We start from the raw sequence: 23,787 nt of genomic DNA on the forward strand, positions 1-23,787 counted from the left end.
AACGCCGACGAGTAAGGTCGATGTTGATGGTACCGCCTTGACCTGAAGTTGATATTGTGACAAGATGACCGGGGCATCCCGTCTCGAACAAGGAATAATTGCGGGGTCTGCTGGGTTTCAGACAGGGATAATAGACGACGGCGCCAAACTTGATACAGATCAGCGTCTGGCATATCGAATTTCAGTCCTACGGTGGACTGTGCTCGGGGCCGTGATAATGCAGTCGTTCGAGAGTCTTGCGATAGCTGGAAGTATCTGGCGATAGTTGCGACATAGTTGAATGAAAAAGACAAATTTGTTTGCCTTGGGAAGAATAACAACAAGTTCATAGGACTATTAAGTATGACCTATTTACTCATTCGTCCTCAGTAACTCTAAGTTACTAGTCTTCTATGCTGAAAATGAGATAGATAACAAATGCTCCAATGAATTACGACTACCAATAGTTCTCATTGGGAGTTCTCATTCGTGAGGGAGTAATATACGTAACTTGACGCGTAATAGAATATGTAGATGAGAGCTGAATGGAAGCCTCGGCGCCAACCCAACCCAAGCCATCGCAAGCTTTTCCCAAGAAGGAAGGAAGATCTGGTTGTTACTCTATCAAGCTTTTTGTAATTGCTCATCCCAGCTTAACACGTCGGCCGCATCCGAATCGACCTTGTCAATAACAAGGTTTGTTTTGGGTATTTGAGTGTGTAAGTTGAGAAAGTTGGGAAGTTGATACTCTGTACATGATAGCACTATCCAAGTTTAATAAGAATAAAAGTTAAGGTTTATCAAACAAACCACGACTGCCCGAATCTTGACTGCTATCCCGAGGTACTCCCGAATAGGTCTAATCTTATCTAAAGGAGGTACTTATGTTGGTTTATCACTGCCATTTTATCGCGCCCTAGTTAAGCCGAACTCACATATATGTACGCATTAAAATCAAGACAATAAATTTGACTTTACTTTTATTTTATTTTATTTTTATTGGAATTATAAAATATACCGGGCTAGCTGTGTATAGACGCTACCTACGTAATTGTTGATTAATCCTTACCGAGCCATCCAGCGTTACGTTTTGTGTAAGTCGGCTGATTCCGCCGAATCGGATACCCCATCATCATGCCAATCCGAGTTTCTCCTCTCGCCGAGGCAGACATCCCAGGCGCTGTGTCCGCCATCCAGTAAGTATCTTCCCTTTCATCCTAGGAGCCTGTCGGTGGGTAACAGTCTGGAGTAACGGAACAACGGGTCGGTATACCGCGTGTGACATGAGCGGAAGAGAGGGCGCTGCGGCTGATGAACCTCCTCAGCTCCGTGTAATAGTATCATCCATGCTAACTACCCTATCACCGAAGAAAAGCCTTTGCGGACGATCCATACAACAATTGGGTCTTTGAAAAATCTACGGTATGCATGGCCCTTTCGTTACCGAACATTGTGTACACCAAGATTCGTTTCAAGGGCGCGGGGATGGCTGAGTAGCATTGATACTTAATTGGTATTTTACCTTTAAGATACATTCCGTTTGCGTACCACCCAACTGATTAAGCAAATACACTGGATTACCAAGGCCAAATTCCTATGGCGATTAGTCTCCGCACTTCATACTAACACGGGCCGTTAGTTCAACCGGCAACGCAATGCAGCCTCTCTTAGTATTCGGTGCCGATGGGGTATGCGCAACGGCATCTTCCACGTCGCGAAGGAAGAGGGCAGCGATGAGGTACTTGGAGTCGCTTGCTGGTTGAGGCCACAAAGGGCAGGCCAGCCACCAACCTGGTCCGACTGGATCGAAGACTGGCGGTTGTGGTTCAGCCAGGTCGGGATGAACCTCTACTACGGCCGAGGCGGTCTCAATGTTAAGGTAAGAGTCTGATTTCAATGGATTACGGGCGCGGGGGAAATCTCCGCTTCAAGACAAGCATTTGATCTGCCGACTTGGCTGCATCTGGCGAGTTCTCTAAATTACACGTGAAAGCAGGGTGACGATGATTGCCCGGGTCGGAGCAGGAGGTGCTGTCGTAGAGAGGCTCCGCCCCATGGCCCGTTTCAGCGTTTGTATCAGTCGAGCGATCAGGGTCTCTGCTCTGCCTACCGACTATTTAGCCTTCACAGCCTCAAGTTCCAAAAGACTGCTAACCTAAAAGCGACTATCTAGCGTTATTACATATGGAAAGAGGCTCAAGCCAAAGCACAGTCCTCCGTCTGGACGGATTCACGAGGCTACTATTTTCTCAACATCATGGTTGTGCTACCCAAAGCCCAGAATAAAGGGATAGGCCGACTCATGATGAAAGCTGTAACCGACCAGGCCGACGCTGCGGGTATGAATTGCTACCTCGAGTCCAGCCGGGACGTTCCCAACATGCAAATCTATGGCCGCCTCGGGTTCAAGTTTGTGAAGGAGCTAGAATGCGACGACGACGGCACAGCTATAAAGCTCTACGCTATGGTCAGAGAACCCAGTGCCAAGCCGCAGACAAATTGACCATACCATTTCGCGCGTACTTCGTTTGTAGAATCCGAGCGCAACTAGATCACAGCGGGCGTGGGTTCCGCACAAGTCCGCACGAGTCCGCAGAGCTGGAAATTGATGCCGTTAATATCTATGTGGACGTTAATTACCTACCTAGCCTTATGTAGGCCAATCATCCATCCACATGAGGTGAGTTAACGCAGTAAAAATAGAACGAAAAGAACTTCTACCCACCACTAGCGAAGTTGTCTATCATCCTTGGCTTCCCGCACCCACATGAATTGCTTGGTCGGGGTCGGCAATGCTCTCAGATCAAGACTTCACCTAATTCTCTTTTTACATACGCAAAGTCATTTATGGTCATACACAAATGCATTATGCATAGCCGAGGTCAACTAGAGACAGCAAAGCTAAGCATGTGGTAAAGAATCCGGGAGGACCTGTTACGACAATAGGGTGCTACATAGGTTAGGTAGTCTTTCGAGCGTAGCTATTAGAGAATATATAGCCGATTGAGCTTATAGACAGGTCTGACTTTGATACGCTATTACCAATAGAACTCTAAGGCAAAGATCAAGACACAATACTATACTATTGTAAGCTCAATACGAGAAAGTATAAGCCTAATGGCACACTCACACCTTACCATTCAAATATCACCTATACTCCAGATCACCAATGAGCATCAATAAATGGCCATGAAGTATTATCTTAATGATGACTTGTCTGTTTACTTATACAAATGGAAGCACGTCTCAGGCGCCAGCCCATCGCCTACCGCAAGTCTATCCTAGTCTACGAGCTTAATTTTCACGGGTAGAAAAAAACGCTCTCTATACGCGAGCGTCGTGTATCGTGTACCGTGTACCATATGTCCCCTCGAGAAAACAACAACCAAAATAACAAAAAAAACCGATCTGTCCTGTCCGTCCTCGTAATATCGCGACTGGGCACCTCTCACTTCTCTCTCTAAAACTCTCTAGGGGACGAAATAATACACGGTGAGCGGGGTGGGGTGGTGCTATATGGATATAGGGGTAGAAATGGATCTCGCCATTTCTGATCCAAAAAGGGGGGGCCTCAGAAACGAGGCGGGAGAGTAATTTAATGCGATTAGGTATTATGGACTAGATCCGTCTACTCTCGGGAGACATCTCGTCCGTAGATCTTGGCCTTGACCCAATCAAGAGCGACGAGAGCACGGTTGCGCGCTAGAAGTTGTTAGTATTAATTTCTTTACAAGGTGAAGATCTAAGTAAGGGACTTGACTTACTGCTAAAACACATGCTCAAGTAAGCGCTCCTCCAAAAGAGATAAGTGAGCTTGCCACCGCTAGCAACGTTGCCGTTCAGCCACGCGACGTCAGCGACGGCCTTCTCGCTACCGATGTAGGCCAAACTGCCCTGGTGCGAGTAGTGGAAGGGTTTGACATCCTTGATACGGCGTAGCTGCTTCTCGATGGACTCGATTTCATGCGCTACGGCCGACGCGTCACCAGGCTTGATGTTTAAGTCAGCGCTAAGATCGCGGACTCTTTGCTCCAGAGACTCAGTCTTGGCCATGTTGTTGAATAGCCTAGCGAGGAAAGCACCTTCTTGAGAAGCGACTTGAGCGGTTGGTGCGTATCCGGCAACGGCGCAGTCACCAACAGCCCAGATATCTCTCGCTCCCTGAACAACGAGGTACTCGTTGACGGCAAGACCACGTCTCGAGTCCTTCTGAGCAGGAATTTGCGCTAGGAGGTCTTTGACCAATGGGCGCAAAGTGTTACCCGTGGCCCAAACCAGTAAACCAAAGGGGATTGTAACAATAGACTTCTTGCCGTCGGGACTAGAAACTTCAGCTTCGACCGTCTTATCGGTCACCTTCTTGACCATAGTCTTAGTCATGATCTTGATGTCCTCCTCCTTAAAAGTGCTCTCGGTGTAGTCGATGAGCTGTTTGCTGAACATAGGTAGGACGTTGGGCAGAGCCTCGATGAGAGTCACCTTGAATCGCGGAGCAATATCGGGAATAAGCCTCTTGATATCCTCATCAAAGAAGTCCCTCAGCTCTCCGGCGAACTCGACACCGGTAGGGCCACCACCGACGACTACCATATGGAGAAGACGGTCGATCTCCTCTGGCTCCTGATCCTTGAAAGCAGCGGTCTCAACACAATCCATGATCTTGGTACGGATAGCCTGCGCATCTTTAATCTCCTTTAGGAAGCAGCTGTGCTCACGGACTCCAGGAATACCGAAAGTAGCGTTTTCGGCACCCACACCGATAACAAGCATGTCGTATGGAACTTCGGTCTGGTGGACTTTTCCTTTGATCTCGCTGTTGTCGGTAATCTTGACAATCTTCTTCTCAACATCGATATGGGTAGCTTCGGCCTCGTAGAATTTGACAGCAGCCTTCTTGCGACGTAGGATCTGGCGCACGGGTTCCATGATGGAGCGGTGCTCGATGTTTCCGGTGGTACATGACGGCAGTAGAGGTGTGAAGAGGAAGTAGTTGCGCGGTGAGATAACAATAACGTTGTAGTTGGCAGTGTCGAGCTTCTTGAGTAAAGCAACCGAGCCCCAACCAGTACCTTGAAGCCCAATTATTAGAAACAGAGCAGTAAGTGGTAATTAGTAACGATTACTCACCAAGAATTACCAACGTCTTCTTCTGAGGATCAGGGTCAAACTGTTCTTCGGGGTGACGGTCTAAGTAACCGTCGTAAATGACAGCACCAACAACACCGAGCATGGACAGATAAACGAAGCGCCATGTCCATTTAATGATATTCCGGATTCTGCGCGGTTTCTTGGTAGGGCGCGGAGCTGCATCAGCATAGGACCTGGCAAGCCGGGGAGCAACCGTAGTTCTTGTTCGTGTTCTTGCGACAACGGAGGTTAGCTGTCTCGGGTATGACGTCGTGGTAAATCTGGCAGCGGGCACAGATAATTGTCTACTAGCTGGGCTAGTGAGCCTGCTCAAGGCCCGTGAGGACGACGCCATCGGGTCTTAACTAACGACGGAGTCACCGTCTAGGAAAAGGGCAAAGAGGCGTGAGAATGGTTAAGGAATTGGTAGACAAAATGATTCAGCCCAAAGTCGATTTAGGGGGTTAGTAAAAAAAAAAAGCAGCGCACAAAAAATTGGCCAGGACCTATCGCCAATTAGAACTAGGAAAATGACAAGAATATGATGAAATTTTAGGTGGATCGGGTCAGCTCTTTTTTTTTCTAGTTGTTACTTTTTTAGGAAAGAAGCTTAGGGCGCTAGGGCCAAAGGCCAAGATATCGGTCGTGAAGTCCGCGTCAAGGGTCTTAACCTGTTGCAGGAGTCCGGCCGTCCGGGAATATGGGATTTCCTGATTTACTATAGAACGCTAGACTAAAACAGGAAGAGCTTGACCTTAAATTAATTAGTCACTTCAGCCCTGACGTAATGATAAGAGATTAAATTGAGGTATTTTAGACTCCATAGTTCTAGGCCAACCGCTTTTGAACGTTCCTGCTCATGTACACACGGATATCCTATTAATCCCATCCTATGCACTTTAGCTTAGTAGATTTGATATTACCTATCCAGCCACGCAAGTAGTTCCCTTTTAAGTCTTATGTAAATAATTCAGCCATTTAACCCCCATCAATTCCGGCCAATCAACTCTTCTATATTTTATTAGTACTGCCACAATTTTTCCAGCCAATCAGATCCTTAGAATCGCCCCGCAGTTGGCGACTTTTCCCTTTGCCATTCTATCGCATAAGGTCTAAAACACATGCAAATAAGATAGAAAGGTCATGCAAAACGCGCTCTATCCAACGATACTAATTATTAAATCTTTTAAACAATATTAAGGCTATTCAATTGATTTTACAAAAAATTCATCGGACGTGCGCTGAGGTGTGGCTATCCAATCAGAGGCCAGACTTATTTGTGGCGTAAAAGGCACTCTTGAAGCTAGGCACTCCCCGTAAGCGCCTGCGCGAACGGGTAACGCAGCTAGTATACAAAGACATAACATTTCACTTGTCAAGCTTTGCTCAGTAAGCTCATAGTCTTTTCTTTGATCACAGTATGTACTAATCTAATGAATACCACTTAAGTATAAATAAACTTATTTATCATTACCGGCGGGTTAAACGTGGCAAATCATGGGTTATCCTAGCATGTGATATTAGAAAAGCTCAAGAAACATTATACTATTAAATATCCAATCATATTGAACGCGGGGCTAGATTTATTAAACCCCACCTCATCATCATTCTTAATCTCACCTTCATTATCACCATCCTCTTTTCAAACCTTTTTATACAATTTTATTTTATAATCCAACATAAAAGCTCCCCCCTCCTTCTCCCCATGCCACCCCTCCCGCGCTTCACCCTAATCTTCTACGCACCCACCCCCGCCCTAGCAGCCTGCAAATCCGCCATCTTCGCCGCCGGCGCAGGCCGCTACCCCGGGCCGGGGAACTACACCGAGTGCTGCTGGGCCACCCTAGGCACGGGCCAATTCCGCCCCGGCGACGCCGCGAACCCGCATATCGGCGCCGTCGGCGCCCTCGAGGAAGTCCCCGAGGTCCGCGTCGAGACCCTGTGCGTCGGCGAGGACGTCGTTAAGGGCGCTGTCAAGGCGCTTAAGGGGTAAGTGCTGTTTTATTAGATTGTAGCTGTCTGGAAGCTGGCTGTTATGGTGGGAAACTGTGGTATACTATAGCGGTGAAGATTGATGTATAGGGGAGGGCAGATATGGCATGTCCGAAACAACTCCGCTGACCGAGAAATCTCCTTCCAGCGCTCATCCCTACGAGGAACCTGCCTACCACGTCATCAAGCTGGAGGATTATTGAGCACGCATGATGAGCCTGCGATTAGATGGAAATTTGTGAGATGGGCGGTCGTCCTAGAGACACCTAATTTCACCTTTACCCTATGGATAGGAAGGGATTTCCTCTGGATGATGTAAAAAGGAAATTTAATCAAGACCTTTCAGTCGTCCGCCACGTGTAAGTAAATGTTAGCCGAGTAGATGGCTAGGACATGAAATATACCCCATCCAAATCAACGCCAATGAGATACATCTCCTTTGAGATACTTAGGTACCTACAACGCTCCAGCACCATGTCACAAAAGGCCGTTAACCAGCCTACAAGCCTGCTATACCTAGTAGCGTCAGGACGTATTATTCGATCGTCATTCGCGACCTTTGCTCATTTATTGTTTTTAACGCCGCTGCTGGCTCTAAGCGAGATTCGTAGTAATCATATCGTCCGACTATATAAATACACAACCAAAGCCCTTTTCCTCTCGAGCCTCTAACTACCTGCCTGGCGTCGATGCCGGCATCTCGCCGTACCTCCCCCTGTGCCTTGTCGTGTCGTAAGCGTTGATGACGCGGGTTTGACTTTCGTCCGCTTGCGAGAAAGCGTAACCGCGCTGTTTTCTCATCCGCTGCACCTGCCGGACCTTCCTGATCGCCTTCTGGAATTGCTCCATCCTGTTTCATTTGTTAGCCAATACAATACGCGATGATAGAACGCATGAGAGGTAAGAGCATACCTTGGACGGTAATCCTGGATATTGTACTTCTGAATCTCCTGTATGTGGTGGTACGTCTGTGGGTAATACATCCTCTTCGCGTATTTCCAGGCGAAATCTCGCAGAAGACAGAGGAGGGGCAGAGCGAGGGTTTGTAGCCAGAAGACAGGGTTCGCGAAGAGTTTTGGTACCAACCCGTCGTATTCCTTCGAGATTCCAAGCTTTGGGCCTACAATTCCATAGACAACAATAAACCCATACCAAATCACCATACTGCCTGGGATGGCCATAATGTGGTACTTGGTCCAGTTACTAGTCACCAACGCCGCTTTTCCGAGAACAGTGGCAAGGGTAGCCGCATACAAAGCCGTACCCCAAACCCAGTGGCCCGCCATAGTGCCATCGCCCAGGATTAGATCGCTGTACCAAATAAGTTCGGAGAATATGTATAAGATGAGAGAGTGGTATACGGCATTTGCGATCCACGCGAAAAACGTGCTGACTTTAAAGAATTGGTTTTGTTGTCCTAGAGTATATAGTTGTGGGTAACGGTCGAGTAGTCGGGCGGAAATGTACTGATCTAGAATACCCATGACAAGGGGGGGTAGAACAGTGTAGAAGACGTTGTAGAAGGATAATGTCCAAGATTCGTAGATGATAGCCCCGGAGAAGACGTTTTGGAATGTGTACTGCCAATGTATTAGTTTCAAGAATCACTAACACTACGCCTGACATGGACGGATGACGCGCTAAGGGAAAAGATAGAGGTGACTATAAGAGATGCCGTGAGCTTACCCAGAATTGTGTCATATATAGAGTAATGTTTTTATAGAATGAGAATAGGATGGTTTTGCTGATACGTTGATAGCTCCAAGCGCCGTGAACGAGTGTAAGTTTGCGCAAGAACCGGAACTGTGCAATTGAAATATCGGCTGATCGTGCGGCCTGAAGACCTTCGACACCCGAAATACCAACTCCGATATGAGCGGCTTGGATCATAGACACGTCGTTAGCTCCATCGCCAATAGCGAGGAGGATTTCCGGCGAGAACTTCTTAACCATCTTCACAACTAAAGCCTTTTGTAACGGCGAGACACGACAGCAGATAACTGCCTTGCACATCACAGCTAGGTCGTAAAACATCTTCTCCATGTCTGGCTCCAGAGCGAAAGTAAGGGACTTGCCATCGATAACAAGAGCCAAAGCATCCATTTCGACCGACCCATCCGTATTGTTCCGAATGGCATCTAGCTTCTTTTGAATATTGTCGCGAGTTGATGCGGAATCTTCTTCGTTAACGATCAGGAGCATCATGTCTTCGCTTAGCAGCTTAGAACTCATGCCGATATTGATAGCCGTCTCCTGTCGATCTCCAGTCAAAACCCAAACCTTGATGTTCGCTTGCTGCAGTGTATGAATCGTCTCTGGTACACCGTCCTGAAGACGATCCTCAATAGCAGTCGCGCCTAGCAAGTAAAAACTGTGCTCGAGTATCTCGGCCGCTTTATCTAGTTCTTCGGATCGGTTGCCACCAACGGTGGTTTGAGCCTTATCAAAGATCTTGTACCACTCCTGGAACTCTTGTTCGGGGACCTCACGCATTGCTAGGCAAAGAGTACGAAGACCTTCGGAGGCATATTCCTCAAGATGGACCAGGGTTTGCTCAACATGGGGGTTGTCTTCGTTCAAACGCTCCAGGATGACCGTATCGGCACCTTTACAGTATACCCGGATTTTTCCATCGGGACACCGGTATATAGTAGACATTCGTTTTCTTGTGGAGTTAAATTCACAGACAGCCAAAAGTTCGTACTCGTACTCTTTGCCTTCGACTTCGATAATTACCGATCGTGGTTTGCGAGCAACAAAGGTATAACCTAGGGTCAAAGCACCTTGGACTAACGCACCCTCATCGGGCGATGCAGCCTGGTACTTGATCTTGCCACCTTTTGATTCGTCCCGCTCCGGAATAACGGTATGGCAGGTCGAGAGAAGAGCCAAGAAATGGTGAATCGCTTCGGCGCTCTGATGTGATTTTATATTCTCACGCACTTGCTTAAAATCGTGAATTCCAACTTCCATGCCATCTTGCACTGTAGCCCTTCGATCCTCCGGTACCTCGTCCGCGTATTGTATTCCGCTGATTGAGCATTGTTTAAACTCCATCATGTTGCAAGTTAGAGTTCCCGTCTTGTCTGAAAAGACGAAACCGACCATGCCGAGTTCCTCAACTAAGGAGGATGTTCGGCAGTTAGCAGGCGTGTCTGTCTTGTCGTAGTAAATATCAAGATCGTCGTTAATCAGAATGCCATGCCAATACTTGACCATCTCGACAGTCACGAACAACGAGATTGGGACCAGCGAAGAAAACAATACCCAGTATGTGACGAGGTCCTTGAATATCGCCTGCACCACCTCTCCGGGCTCAGTAAGGGCGTCCAGCTCTAGATAGGCAATCGAGTCTCTCCGAACGGACCGGAAAACTAACTCTCCCACGGTACATATAATACTAAGAACAAGGAGTATACCGATCAACGCGAGGACCAGTGTGTTAAGTTGTCGTTCAACTTTAGTCCTCTTGATCGGAGTCGCGGTAGCATTGCGCATAAGCTTCGTCTCGTGTCCCGTAAAGACCACTATCCCGTGAATCCAAGGAGTGTTTCTAAGAGTAGCACCTCGCAGTAAAAGCTGTTCCGGGTTGAGAGACAATTCCTTTTCCCCGCCACCAGCTTGCATGGTCAAGGTAGCCTCGTACGTGTACAAACTACTATTGGGTTGTTCAGAACGAATTCTGCCCCCTAACCTACTTAACTCCGCCGGGCTGACTATAGTTGACGTCTCCGGAAGCGCCTGCTTGATCTTTAGATTAGTCTCGCCGTCCAGATTCGCAGTTTCGATGTAACACAAGCCCTCCGGCTCGGAACTTGCAAGCAAGACGATGTCGGCGGGGAAAGGCTCCTCTGATTCTACTCGTACTATGTCTCCCACAGAAACGTTGATCCATTTTGTCTCTTCAAAACTCGATCCTCGCAGGATCCTAGCCTTCGAGTTGTTCAGCGCACTGTCGGCCTGCTTCCTTCTGTAATCCTCAACTAACTCCTTGCCTGCGGACACCAGCAACACGACCACGAGAGGACCAATAGTAGTATAACGATTTGTCGGTGACAAATTCGGGATTTGTTGTAGGGCAGCTGTAAATAAGAAGAAGATATTGGCGAATTTGGAGAACTGCTCAATTAAGAACTTAGGTAGGAACGTTGCGACGTTGTATTTGGCAGTGGAGACGTGGTTGTCAACGTATTTGTTCACGGCATTCGCCGGCGGATTGTTCAAGTGAATGATCCGGGGACCAAGAGTTGATGGATCTGGTTTACCTCCACCAAAGCCGAACCTAAAGTCAAATTTCTTCTTTTGTTTCGGCTGTTCATGACCCGAATCCGGTCGACCATGTCCTGGCTCCGTAAGAGGTAGATCCATCTCCGAATACCCTTTTTGACCCATCCCGAGCATGTTCCTAGCCTTACCCAGGAATCCACCTCCTAACCCGAGTACACTATTGCGATTCCGCGCATTGGCACGACTCGACGAGTCGCCGGCTGCGTTCGTCGCTCCCCCGTGCTGATAATACGATTGGCCGTCGTCGGGATAGTCGTCGAAATCGTCTGCGTATCGTTGGTAATTGCTTAGACCAGACGTTTGGCTGTATTGCCTGTCGGCATCTGCTAGGTAGGGCGGTCGAGGACCCAAAGCGCCGGCGCCGGGAGGAGGGTTTTTTACAGCGGGATGAGTGGTTTGGCTACCACCGACAAAGTCGTCGTAGGATACGGATGGTCTAGCTGAATGGTCATCATGTATAGGTTGCCTCGATCCATCGTAAGGGGATTGTTCGTCGAGGTCTAGTAAAAGATCATTCCTAGAGCTGGAGGTGCCTCTGGGAGGCGCCCTGCCAGCCATGTCGCGAAGGAATGGGTCTTACAAAGGGAGCAGGACCGGAGGCATACGGGCGCAATAGAAAACCAATGTTTGCGAAATAGATTCGGTTCAGGTTTGCATTTAGTAACGGGCAATCTTAACTTTCGTATAAAGTTTCCATAGAGATGACCTTGCAGCTTATTCTTGAAGAAATGGTATTGGAAGTCGCCCCTGGTCCAACGTATCAAGCAAGGGGGTGGTAATAAAATACGAGAATGGCTCAACTCGTGGATGACGAGAATAGAAAAGGTCAAGCTACCAGGCCTGATGAAATGCAGGCAGTGGTGAGAGAAAGATAGAATGGAACAGTCGCAAATATGATGAATGATGTTAGTGTTCGGATGTCGTGGCTACGATGCAAAGCATTAGAGTCTGACAGCCTATAAGTTGGTCGAAACGTAGAAATGTAAAAGGGTAGCATTTGGTAGCATTCATTCATCCAAAGCAAGCCAGGCCTAAGCATCAGTGTAGATAATAAGTGGATCCCCCATTCCCGTGTTCGTGTACCTACATCCATTTTCTTCTGCACAGCCTTCCGTTACTGGCCAGTAGTAATCGCCTGTGGGGCGTGAGTAACACAAGCTCTTTAAGGAGGCGCCAATGAATTTTCTTTCAGTTTAGCAGCATCAACAGGGATCTCAGCCGGCATCAAGAAAATGCATGCGTGGCTGACAAGGCTACATTATGTACTCTACATGTGCCATTGATCTGAATAGGTACCTAACCTAACGCAAACTACGTAAGAGGTACGTACCCGACCTTTACAAGCATTGAATATTTAGAGTTTCAAGTGTAACATCAATCATAAGTTGGAGAATCTGATCGCGATATTGTGATAGGTAGCCCCCAAAAGGAGGTATTTTTTTGCGCCTCTTTTTCATGTCGCATGCAAACAATCTGAAAAGATCGGGGGAAAACACACCTACGTAAATAAAATAACCAACCATCACAAACCTTAGAATGGTAAAGAAAAGAATAACAAGCACAAGGAAAGTGCCTAACTAGCCTAGGTAACTCATTTGTTACGGAGCTTTGCCAAGAAGAAACCTGCGTACATATACGGTCGCAAAAAGTCTTAATAGGGCCCTTCATCAATCTTACCTTATTTTAAGCCAAATTCAGGGGCTCGTAGCTTCTCATCGTGGCGGCGTCGCTGACCGCAGTACAGACCTCCACGTCTTACCCGGGCTAACGTCTTCGTAACACATTATTAATTGTCAGCTAGCAGATGGTAGCATTATTCACTCGGTCTTTCTTCATCACGACGAGAATAGTAATAGCATACGAGATAAAGCTAGGCTAGATGTTACATCCCGCATAACTAGCTAGTTACATACACTAGTGTTAACTAGTTACTATAGTTCAAGTCATATAAATATCGTAGATTTCAAACTACCACACACCGCCAGTAGAGACCGGTATAAAGATTTTGGACCAAAATGCATATCCAAGAGAGAGTCCTTAGTGGGGTTAGCATCCTACGGGCCAAGCTAACGCTTTACAGCGAGGCCTTAAGTTCGTCCCCCAGCACGCTCTTGATGAACTCCCCGATGTACTTGTTAACCACCTCAGGGCACTGGACCTGGACCCAGTGGCCCGAGCCGGGAACAAGTTCCTGCCTCAGTCCCGCCTCGAAGTGCTTTTCCTGGCCCTGCGCCATCTGCGGCGGGAGCGCAGCGTCTTTCTCGGCCATGACCAACATCGCCGGCACCTTGATCTTGCCGTCGATGTTCTTCGCAAGCTCCTGATCGTCCTCGACGCGGATGTCGAAGGTACGGTACCAGTTGCATGGGCCGTGAAGGCCGTGGCGCGAGTACTCCTGGACGTAGAAGTCGACGGTCTCCGGACTGAGCAGCGGGGACGGCCCAATCCTCTCTAGGTTTTCCTCGATGACGCCTATAGAGACCTTAAAGGCAAGTTCGCCTTCCGGCGTCGTGCCGCCGAAAATACCGTTAATAAATCCCCGGAGGTGCGCCGGCGACTTGTTGACGATGTTTTCTGCGACAGGGCTGGCTAGTTGTAGCTGGTATGTGAAATTCGGCAGCCTTTTGACGAAGTCTTCTAGCGAGTACTTGACCGGCGACGGCGGCCCGTAAGGCACGCATAGGCTAAAGACTCCGCGGATTAGCTCCGGGTAGTAATTAACCAGGCGCCTATGATAGATAAGTGTTAGTTCATCCATCACAGTATACGACTTTCAAATCAGGGAATAGAACATATATCCCCAGTTACACCCATCCAGGAAGATCATAAAGGACGAAAACTGACCAAGCGAAAGCCGCGCCCCAATCGTGACCACCAAGGATGATAGGCTCATCGGTATGATCCTTAACGATGGCTGCAACTTGAGCGGTCATTTTCTTAAGGGTGTACTCCTCGGGGGCATCAGGGGCAGATGTTTGCCCAAATCCTAGCATATCCGGGACAATGACCTGCAAGTTCAGGGATAGTAGGTAAGGGACTTGGTACCGCCATCCAAAACCTAGGTCTGGCCTGTCGATATTCCGTGAGTAATATAGAAGCTCCTCAAGTTCGGGGACACCTACCAGCCATGAGTGAGGAGAACAGTGGCAACAGGCTTGCCCTGTGGCTTAGCTAGTATATAGTGGTATTTGATATCTCCAAAGGACTTGAACTTATGTTCAACCCGAGGGTCATTGGGGACCAATGCATCGACAGTCATGTTGACTTAATTTGGGGGTTTCTCGATATAGTATATGGGTGAGTCTTATAAGGCCTTCTTCCACAAAGTTGGTGGGAACTGCGAGAGAGAGAGAGAACAGACGGGACCTATTGGACCCTTTTATGTGCCTGCCGGAGAGCCGATCCCCACTTCGGTCGAGCACATGGCCTATCTAGACACGCATTGTTGAATGCACGTCGTCAGTGGCGTCAAAATAAGTCCCTAACAAACGGAATACCTTTGCAAAAGATTCCCTCGAGATATATCAAGCGGAAAAAATACTAAAAATCATATTAACATGAAATAGACCCTAAATTTCATTCTGAATGCTTAACATAATAAACTTAGTAGCTGCCAATCAAGCTACCACATAGTAGAACTACGCTGCTTCATGCAGATACTGTATTATTAATAGGGGTTGGCGAGAACAGACGTGTCTAAACTTAAGAAACCCGGTTGATCGGAGTTGGAGACGCTGGGATATCAACAAGTCCGTACAGACTTACCCACAATGCTTATTATCCTATAATATCCCGAGGTCAGAAAAGACCTGTATGGCTTTCAAGGTGATGCCTGGGCCAAGAGATCGGGGGTGTTATTCGGTGTAATTGTCTAACCGTCCGTTTATGAGTCTACGGACTTCAACATGCCATATACTCCTTGTGTGATAGGTACCGCTAGTGGGCCAATTAGCGTGTCGTGTGCCTCGGCATACATCAAGAGCGGTAACGGCTCCCGAGGCGGTTCCGCAAAAAGGGGGTTCATACACTAGGTAGACTGCCGAGCACGTTGAGGATATTTAATACTGTTCACCTGATACTATATAGACGGCATATTATTGCTGCAAGAGAACTTCTTCAAGTATATACATAACCAACCGCATGATGTATACGAATACGTCTCGCTCTGGCATGCTCTCGAGGCATATCCGAACAACCCGGATTCCGTGGGAGTTCGAGGTTGCAATCCGGTTTCATTGATTCCATGACTACACCGCGTATCGTGAATATTACACCGTGCGACAGTATATATCTAGAAGTAGTGTTTGTAGGTCATTGCACTTTGTATGTGGTGACTAGGCATCCCCCGACGTAATATGAGGGATCATCGCTAGCAGGGGCACAGCTATACATGAGAAACATTGCTGCCCCGGTGAAGATAGTCCATCCTTCTCAAGAATATGATAGAAGTTATGATTTCTAATCAAGTTCATCAGGAATCTTAAAAATTCATGCTCAATGCATATACGTAACGCACATGAACAATTCAACCTTGGAATCGAAACTTACGGCGGGAATCCCTGGTTCGCAAACCCCTATCACACCAAAACGCCTATGCCGCCGTCCATCACCAGAGCCTAAAAAGACGTAACGTAAAATCAAAAACCGCACCGAGGAGTTTAGGTGTCAGTAAATGACCGTATCCTCAACCTCTTCTATCACAACATCATCCGCCCTATCGGACTCCCTTTCATGACCGATCTTACCAGCGTGGGAAGGCGGGCGATTGGTAGGGTTAGATTGTGGAGGGTCAGCAGGGCGTTCATCATTAGGGTTATTACCCACTGTGTCCTTGGGTTCGGGCGTAGGGGATCTAACTGCGACGCCCAGTACCTTCAACTTCTGTTCTTTGCGTTGCTTAAAATCGAGGACCTCCTTATCGATGATGTCCTCAACCTCTCGGGTCTGATCCTTAATCATATCTTCCTGCTCTTCTGTGGGGTCCCACGGCAGATAATACTAGAAGTGTGATTAGTAGATGCGTCGGCCACGTGGTAGAGCTGTTCTCACTATCTTAGGTGTACTTTTAGTTTCTAAAAAACGTGCCGTCGCTAGCATATTGGAATGCTTATTTTGCATCTGACCGTCTTGTTAGCTCGAGTGACCACTAGAAGAACAGAGATTTAGCATACAACTCGCTCGTCAAACTTGAGCTGTTCCAACTGCCGTACGGTTCTTAGCTTTGCTAGCTTCTCTTCTCTGTGCTTATCGTCTTCGGCCCTCTGCTGGTGAAATTTTGTCTGCTGTCGTCGCTCAATCTCTTGACGTCTCTTTTGCTGAGAGCTAGAAGTGGTTTGACTTAGTGTGCTTAGCAAACCACCAAATAAGCGCTTCCCGCGTCTCCTTTCCTCCTGCAGCGCGCTTTCGCGGCGGTCTGTAGAGGGCTCCTTTGGTGTGGGCAGCGGCTTGACAGTACTGTCTTCCCTCGAGCCATCACCAATTCTAGATCTTTTCGGCGACTGGCTAGATTTGTCTTCGCTTGGTGAAGGCGACAAAGCTTTGCGCTTATTCGAACTACGCTGGTCCTTGTCTGCTTCAGTAGCAATCGTTTCGTGCTCTAGGCTACGACCATTGAGAGAGCTGCTTTATCATTAGCCAATTGCGACCAATAAGATTAGAGTAAAGACGGTCTCTCACGTATCACTAGATGACATTGTGCCGATCCCCCCGGGTGTCGAAAAGATCTATGAGACTATGTATAAAATGCGCAATGTTAGAAAGATGATTGCCACAGCGGGCGATCTATTAAGTTAGACCATACTGCTAAGCATTGTTTGCTTAGATGAGAGATTGACCAGACTGTCGCGCGGACGAGGCTGAAGGGCCAAAGCGCTCTGTGCGACGGGCGCGACATTCAAAGTTTACTTAAACGGTAAGAGGTGGATACTAACAGGTACGGTACCCCACGCTAGTGTATTATGTACCTAACGCATGCACGTCGGTGCCACTCTATGCAATTGCGCATATAATGATCCACTTTTATACATGTAACAATTCCCTTATATGCAGGCTAGCAGGCAGGGAAGCTCCAACCTCGTGCAGCTTGGATTGCTGGCTCGTACCAAAGAAATCGCCAGAAGCAACTTGCAAGTGGCAAGGCTGAGAAATTGCCCGGAAAGCTATTATTATTATTATTATTATTATTGCATTAGCGACCAATACTCTACGTTCCGACCATCTACAACACTCTCTTCCTAATAATTCAACCATCGTAAGGTCCGCGATCAATCAAAATGTCTCGACATCATCCGTAAGTACCTCCCTTACTCACAACTTGAACTATTTATTCGTGATAAGCTGAAGCTAACCCCATCCCCCAGAGATCTCGTTATGTGCCGTAAGCAATCCGGCATCGCCATCGGCCGCCTCTGCGACAAGTGCGACGGCAAATGTCCCGTATGCGATTCCTACGTGCGCCCAACCACTCTCGTGCGTATCTGTGACGAATGTAGTTTCGGTAACTACCAGAACAAGTGTGTCGTGTGCGGCGGCGAGGGCATATCGGACGCGTTTTACTGCTTCGAATGTACGCGACTAGAGAAGGATAGAGACGGCTGCCCCAAGATTATAAATTTAGGCAGTTCACGTACAGATGTATGTTTCCATCTCTCCCACATGAATCCTCATCGAACCTCGAATTATGCTTACACGTTTTACAGCTATTTTACCAAAAGAAAACAAATCGGACAGGGTACTAGCCTCCATGATGCCCGGGTCTGGGCTGTGGTTATTTGTGCCTCGGAAATTCATAATTATTAGCGTATCTGACAGGTCAAAATCACTAATGTACACATACCTACGTGGGAAAAGGAGTTACACTTCGGATCAGCATTCAGGGTGGCGTTTAGAGGTTACGACAGTCTTCACATAGATGAAATTGACATTTAACTACCCAACATATTACCAATACTTATAAATCGATTCTCGTTAAAAACTTTGAAACGTATGCGACATACTTCGTTCAAGATACTATCCGGTATTCCCGAGTGATTATTACCTGCTAAAAGAGGATGATATACAGAAAGCCATATTATAAACCCGTCAACTAGATGTAGCTCACCTTAACACCCATACCAGCGGTTGATCTCACCTTATTCCAGCCCGTACCAAGAATCTGCCGAACCCGCTCGCGAACACCTTTCCTACCAAACATAACAATTACACCAATGACAAAGGCTAACAGCCTCATAAGCAATACCGGGTTTGCTCTAAATGTAGCGCTCATCTGCTCGATGATGTTACGAAGATTTGATAGAATCATTATAGCTCGAGCACCGAGACCTGGGCGCGCTACAACCTTCTTCTCCTTGGGGGCGGATGGCTTGGATGATTTGGATGACCTTGATAATACAGAGCCATTAGAACCGCTCCGAGCCTTATTCCTCACCCCCGAAGTACTTGGTGTGTTTTCGATGCCATAGTCGACCTCAGTACCTTCTCGTTTGGCTCTTTCTTCGTTTATTCGACGTCGTTCTCTTGCTTCATTCTCCGCTCTCAATCTCCTAGCCTCTTCGATATCCTTTTGCAGTTGTTCCTCCTGCTTTTGCTTCTCTTCGCGTTCTTTCCGTTCTGATTCCTGTTGCTCTTCCTGTAAGCTTTGAAGAGCCTGTAAGAAAGCATCCCTCCGCTCTTCGTCTAGTACTGCGCTAGAGCTAATAAACTCTCTGGCGTAGTCCCATTCGTTATTACGTAACAAGACGTGGAGAGTGTACAGTTCGAGAATCTTAACTCTAGCGTTGAGATCCCGAGGAGTAGCAGCACCGCTTTTAGAGTGAGATCTTCGACTTCGTGATGCTAATCGCGGAGATCTAGTTGCCTCAAGCTGTTTAGATATATCAAGGTTTGGGGTACTTGATGAGGCTAGGTAATTCTCCAGCCGCTTCTGGTTGACTGCCTGTGATTTCGCATGTGCAAGCAGAAGAGTCGCCCTAGAGACTCGTCAATACTCGTTCCACATCAAATTCGAGCCGCCTAATCATAACTTGGAATACATAGTAGAAGACCAAACTTACAGATTTATAACGACATCGGAATCTACCTCCCCTTCGACGCCATGATATCCGAACTGCACTACTTCTTCCCAGACATCGCTGTCCCGAACCTTCTTACATATAGTACGCCATTCCTGAGTGCCAAAGGCATCTTTTCCTTCGTCGGCATCCAGCTCCAATATCGCATTAAGAATCGTCAGATAAAGACTCCATACCTTTATCCTTGTGGATCTCGAAGCTCGAGCAACGGGTGCCGGTTCAGTCGATCCATTTACGTTGGAACTTTCGGTGGATGGGGTAATCAAGGGTAAGACTGTTGACAAGGCTTCGGGAAGTCGACGCGTTAAGAATAATTGCGAAGCCTGTCGGTAGGTCTTAGAAATATTGTTCGATGATGGACGAGATGTTGTTGAGGATGTTAAGGACGATATCGAATTCGACAGAACGTGGGATCCGAAACTCTCGGACACTGAGGGACTCAATGTTGCGGAATAAGAACCATCGAACGACATAGTTGCGAATACTCTTTTTACCCAAGGTAGGCAATTCAGATAAGAATCGGACCAAACGCTAACATACGCGACGATAGGATGCCAACAGCACAATTGACACTAACAAGAATAAGATAATGAAATCAATAGTGAAATCAATAGCTATGCCAACATGACATTACAGTAGTAGTGGTAGAGAGCTTGCACATGCAAGAACAACACAAGCATGTGGGACCTGACGAGGTCGGAAATCCTCGCGGTGATTGTCTGGTATGCGGGAAGATTGCACTTGCTAAGGTCTGGTGTGATCATCATTAGGTATTTTGATGGTACCTAGCCGACCTAGGTAGGTGCGCTGTGCCTCGGTATATCGGTCGTCGGCCGACAAATGCGAATAACGTTAGGCGAGCCCCACATGTTCTTCCATTTAAAAGTACCTCAATAGGTTAGGCCGTAATTAATTGATGAGTTAGCTCGGTCTACTCTAGCTTGGGTCGAGGTACTTAAGTACTTTTTCGGTAAGTGAATCACTTTCTAACCTCCTTTAGTAGAGACCGTAGAGTTGATCGCTCGCACATATATCATCTCCGGAGTATATAACACTTAGTTCAGTTTTATTATATTAATTCTCAGTGTTTAAATGACAACTCCAGCTTTCCATTGCCAAACTATTCAGTCTAGATCAGGATGAACGATCAATCTAACTCGTAGAGTTAAGACTACAAGTTTAGCTAGTTAGCACTTTTGGTATTAGCCATGATATACAAGCAAAGGGAAGAAATAATAATAATTTTAATGATCTAGATACAGATAACCGTAGACTAAGACAGTAGTCTTTTCAGTGACCTAACTATTACCAGTGTTGCTACAGTCATTATCAGGTATCCTTAATGTTGATAATAATATGATCATAGACTAAGAAATAAATAAAAATTAGACCCAGCTGTAACAGTATGGCATTGCTTCTATAGTTAGGTAGTTATGAGTGTTGATATATAGTCCTAATAATCACGATATCACTCGACTTGGGAAACCTGAACGGGAAGTACACTTCTTAAGGGTCTACGAGACAGAGGTCAGCCCGTACGTACCTTATAGTAAACTCTGACCAGACACAAATAGCCTTAAGTTCAGTGTTTACCTCTTAAGGTACCTCCTATAATTACTACTCATCCTTTTTTCCCCAAGGGGACCAAAATTACCTAAACACAAAATAATGACTCTAGGGAATGAGTCGTAGCTTCCTACCTAGAAGTAGTTTATTAACTGAGTAACGTATGAATCATTCCCGACGTTGCTGCCGTTAGAATCAACCGTGCGTATTTTAGGTACCTACCTAGGTACCTTTTTACAGATATTTAGTGATTGCGTGTGACGATTAGCCGTCCGTTACTCTAGTTCGAAGAGACGTTGCCAGGTACCAACTCACAAACCATCAGTACCTTCCCTAAGAACATGTCTCTTGGTCAGGAGACGTATAAAATTCTTACGAGGTAGGATACCTGACGTGGATATCATCTATCTGAGGTTGCAACCCACTTGCAGCCATAGCTTCATAACTAGGAGTATATAACATTTCGTGTTCTACCATAAACATAGATTCCCTTCCACCTCTTTAATTTTCTGATTCAACATACAACAGCTAGTTACTACCGCATCACCTTCAACACTAGTCCAACATATAACCATCAACACCATGGAGGTCAACAGGAGTAACTTTTTCTGGATGCTACCCCCTATTCTACACGAGGCACAGAATGCTCGTTTTGTAGCGGTGGACGTTGAGATGAGCGGTATCGCGCTTATTCATGGTCATAACAGTGCCCAAGACTCATACGCCAAGATCAAAGAAGCGGCAGAACAATTTCAAGTAGTACAACTCGGGCTCACTTTCGTTCGCTATGACGAAGGATTAGGTCAGTCTACAACAACTGAGAAAAGAGACCGCGTTATAACTAACTCGTATGACCAGCTAAATATATGACGAGAACATTCACTTTCTCTGTTTCTCCCTTGTTTCCCAAATCTACATTCTTTGATAATCTCTCTAGACGTCTTGATAGAAAATTTAGCGTCTCGGTGAGAGCGTACGATTTTCTACAACAGCATAATTTCAACTTCAACAAGGCTTTGGATACTGGAGCTCATTACCTCAATAGAGAGGAACAGAGATTCGCAAAACAGTTCTGTGTGTCGAGAGATCCCAACAATGAACATCTTGACCCTTCAGCGCTGGACTACGAGACTGAAGAATTTTACAAGAGGACTAAGAAGCAAATTGCGGACTTTGTTGCTGGAAGATTCCAACCGGTACGACGCTCCCCTCCGGATTAATACTCGTTAAGCTGATGACTTGTTAGGCCACGGAAACTACCATAAAAAACCCGTATGGAGATAGGCTGAATGGATTACAGATCCGTTTGATACACCAAATCATCCGTGAAGAGCATCCTTCCTATGCGGCAACCAGAAACGCGATATCGGGAACCGCTTCCATTGCTATAATTGATGATGCTGCGAAAGCCAAGGTCTGTAATCCCCCAAGGAATCTTATACGTAGTATTATTCCGAGTATCCGACTAACAAGTCATATTGGAGTAGACTGAGGCACGAAAGAGATGGAACCTGGCGGAGGTTAATCGATTATCTGGTTCGTATTTCCCTAGGACGCATGATTTTCTAAATCACTAATTTTTATAGGACTTCAAATATTATTCGAGGCATTGTCAGGCGGATCCTTTGCCGACAGAATGAAACAGGAATACGTTTATCACCAAAGCGATGTCCCAGAACGCCATAGAACGTGGAATGAACTCAACAAGACATTCGACTTTAAAAAATGCGAGGCCAGCCTGAAGAAAAATAGACCGATCCTGGTTGGCCATAACTTATTCATGGACCTTGCCTATATATATCGAACGTTCTTTGAGCCTCTACCCGCCAACGTCGACGACTTCCTTATTGAGATAAACAAACTCTTCCCACGAATCGCGGACACAAGATTCATGTATGCACGGGGTAGACATATGATGGAGCCGGATCGAGCTTTAGAAAAGATCCACCATTTCTACGCGCGAAATCCAATTCCTGTAGTCGGCTTAGAATCCGGCATCAACTTGCCAGGTCCTCATCATGCCGGATCTGATAGTAAGTCCCCTTTATTTATTTATTTACACTGCTAGAATATTGTAACTTACTTCGTTAGGTTGTATGGCCGCCAGTCTATTCTTAAAACAGACCTACACTCTGTTCAGAGCTAAGAAACACTTGGTCCCGTTCGAGAAAGAGTTCTACGCACCGAAGAAGCAGGACAACCAAAACAAAAAGGACGAAAAGGAACCGACAGAATATAGTATGACTTCGTGGCCCAAGACAAGCGCCATCAATCTCCTCGACCAAGACGACAACCAAATGTTGAGAAATTTAGAGAGATGGAACATCCTCGACGAGGCAGCTTCGAGTTGGGTAGTATTAACCCCTGGGCATAGCAAGGCAATGCCATCGGTCGGGGAGGGACCTACACAGAGAGAGCCTATGCCAACATCGGGCGAAACATACTCGGAGGAGGAAACACACATGATACCCCTCTGGACACATGACTTCTGGAGAGCCTATGGCAACAAGTGCTCTGTCCCTGGGGCAGGCTTTGTCTCTTTTGAACCAGTCCCTTAAGAATACTACTGCCTCTGACAAGCCGAGGTGAGGACGGCCAACAGCGATCTGTTTACACGAGCAACAGGCGATACATTAGATCCAATTGCCGTACCAGTAATCTGATATATTCGCGTACTAAGACGTTGACTTGAGCCTTGGTTTGTGTCATGGGGCGGATCCAGAAAACGTGGGAACAACTTCACTGTTACGCAAGGGACAACAAACCT

At 46.8% G+C, this 23,787-nt stretch overlaps 6 protein-coding genes across 6 annotated transcripts; 3 read left to right on the forward strand and 3 right to left on the reverse strand.

The window, feature by feature from the left end:
• The first annotated feature begins 926 nt into the window (after positions 1 to 926).
• Positions 927 to 2,991, forward strand: F4817DRAFT_334040 (acyl-CoA N-acyltransferase). Its single transcript, XM_049302844.1, has 4 exons — positions 927 to 1,175; positions 1,350 to 1,401; positions 1,619 to 1,858; positions 2,153 to 2,991. Exons 1-4 carry the CDS (start codon positions 1,114 to 1,116, stop codon positions 2,480 to 2,482), a joined length of 684 nt encoding a protein of 227 aa, XP_049160208.1. The 5' UTR covers positions 927 to 1,113; the 3' UTR covers positions 2,483 to 2,991.
• A 172-nt stretch (positions 2,992 to 3,163) lies between these two features.
• Positions 3,164 to 5,688, reverse strand: F4817DRAFT_334045 (FAD/NAD(P)-binding domain-containing protein). The gene is made up of 3 exons (XM_049302845.1): positions 5,107 to 5,688; positions 3,744 to 5,048; positions 3,164 to 3,681 (listed from the first exon to the last, which is right to left on the reverse strand). The coding sequence occupies exons 1-3, from the start codon at positions 5,459 to 5,461 to the stop codon at positions 3,608 to 3,610; spliced, it is 1,734 nt and encodes a 577-aa protein (XP_049160209.1). The 5' UTR covers positions 5,462 to 5,688; the 3' UTR covers positions 3,164 to 3,607.
• A 1,123-nt stretch (positions 5,689 to 6,811) lies between these two features.
• Positions 6,812 to 7,301, forward strand: F4817DRAFT_314762 (uncharacterized protein; the record flags this gene model as incomplete). Its single annotated transcript, XM_049300451.1, has 2 exons — positions 6,812 to 7,095; positions 7,199 to 7,301. 2 exons carry the CDS (start codon positions 6,812 to 6,814, stop codon positions 7,299 to 7,301), a joined length of 387 nt encoding a protein of 128 aa, XP_049160210.1.
• A 160-nt stretch (positions 7,302 to 7,461) lies between these two features.
• On the reverse strand, positions 7,462 to 12,077 carry F4817DRAFT_66212 (phospholipid-translocating P-type ATPase). Its single transcript, XM_049307733.1, has 3 exons — positions 8,785 to 12,077; positions 8,011 to 8,678; positions 7,462 to 7,948 (listed from the first exon to the last, which is right to left on the reverse strand). Exons 1-3 carry the CDS (start codon positions 11,941 to 11,943, stop codon positions 7,771 to 7,773), a joined length of 4,005 nt encoding a protein of 1,334 aa, XP_049160211.1. The 5' UTR covers positions 11,944 to 12,077; the 3' UTR covers positions 7,462 to 7,770.
• A 1,382-nt stretch (positions 12,078 to 13,459) lies between these two features.
• Positions 13,460 to 19,927, reverse strand: F4817DRAFT_357974 (uncharacterized protein; the record flags this gene model as incomplete). The annotated part of the gene is made up of 9 exons (XM_049305973.1): positions 13,460 to 14,114; positions 14,230 to 14,454; positions 14,508 to 14,649; positions 16,131 to 16,383; positions 16,435 to 16,503; positions 16,557 to 16,954; positions 17,733 to 17,958; positions 18,485 to 19,352; positions 19,437 to 19,927. 9 exons carry the CDS (start codon positions 19,925 to 19,927, stop codon positions 13,460 to 13,462), a joined length of 3,327 nt encoding a protein of 1,108 aa, XP_049160212.1.
• Positions 19,928 to 21,602: 1,675 nt separating this feature from the next.
• On the forward strand, positions 21,603 to 23,763 carry F4817DRAFT_364360 (CAF1-domain-containing protein; the record flags this gene model as incomplete). The annotated part of the gene is made up of 6 exons (XM_049306743.1): positions 21,603 to 21,822; positions 21,879 to 22,216; positions 22,267 to 22,434; positions 22,508 to 22,556; positions 22,607 to 23,053; positions 23,112 to 23,763. The coding sequence occupies 6 exons, from the start codon at positions 21,603 to 21,605 to the stop codon at positions 23,576 to 23,578; spliced, it is 1,689 nt and encodes a 562-aa protein (XP_049160213.1). The 3' UTR covers positions 23,579 to 23,763.
• Between the last annotated feature and the right edge of the window lie 24 nt (positions 23,764 to 23,787).

Source organism: Daldinia loculata, assembly GCF_022478755.1.
Source record: "Daldinia loculata strain CBS 113971 unplaced genomic scaffold F4817scaffold_17, whole genome shotgun sequence".
NCBI lineage: Eukaryota > Fungi > Ascomycota > Sordariomycetes > Xylariales > Hypoxylaceae > Daldinia > Daldinia loculata.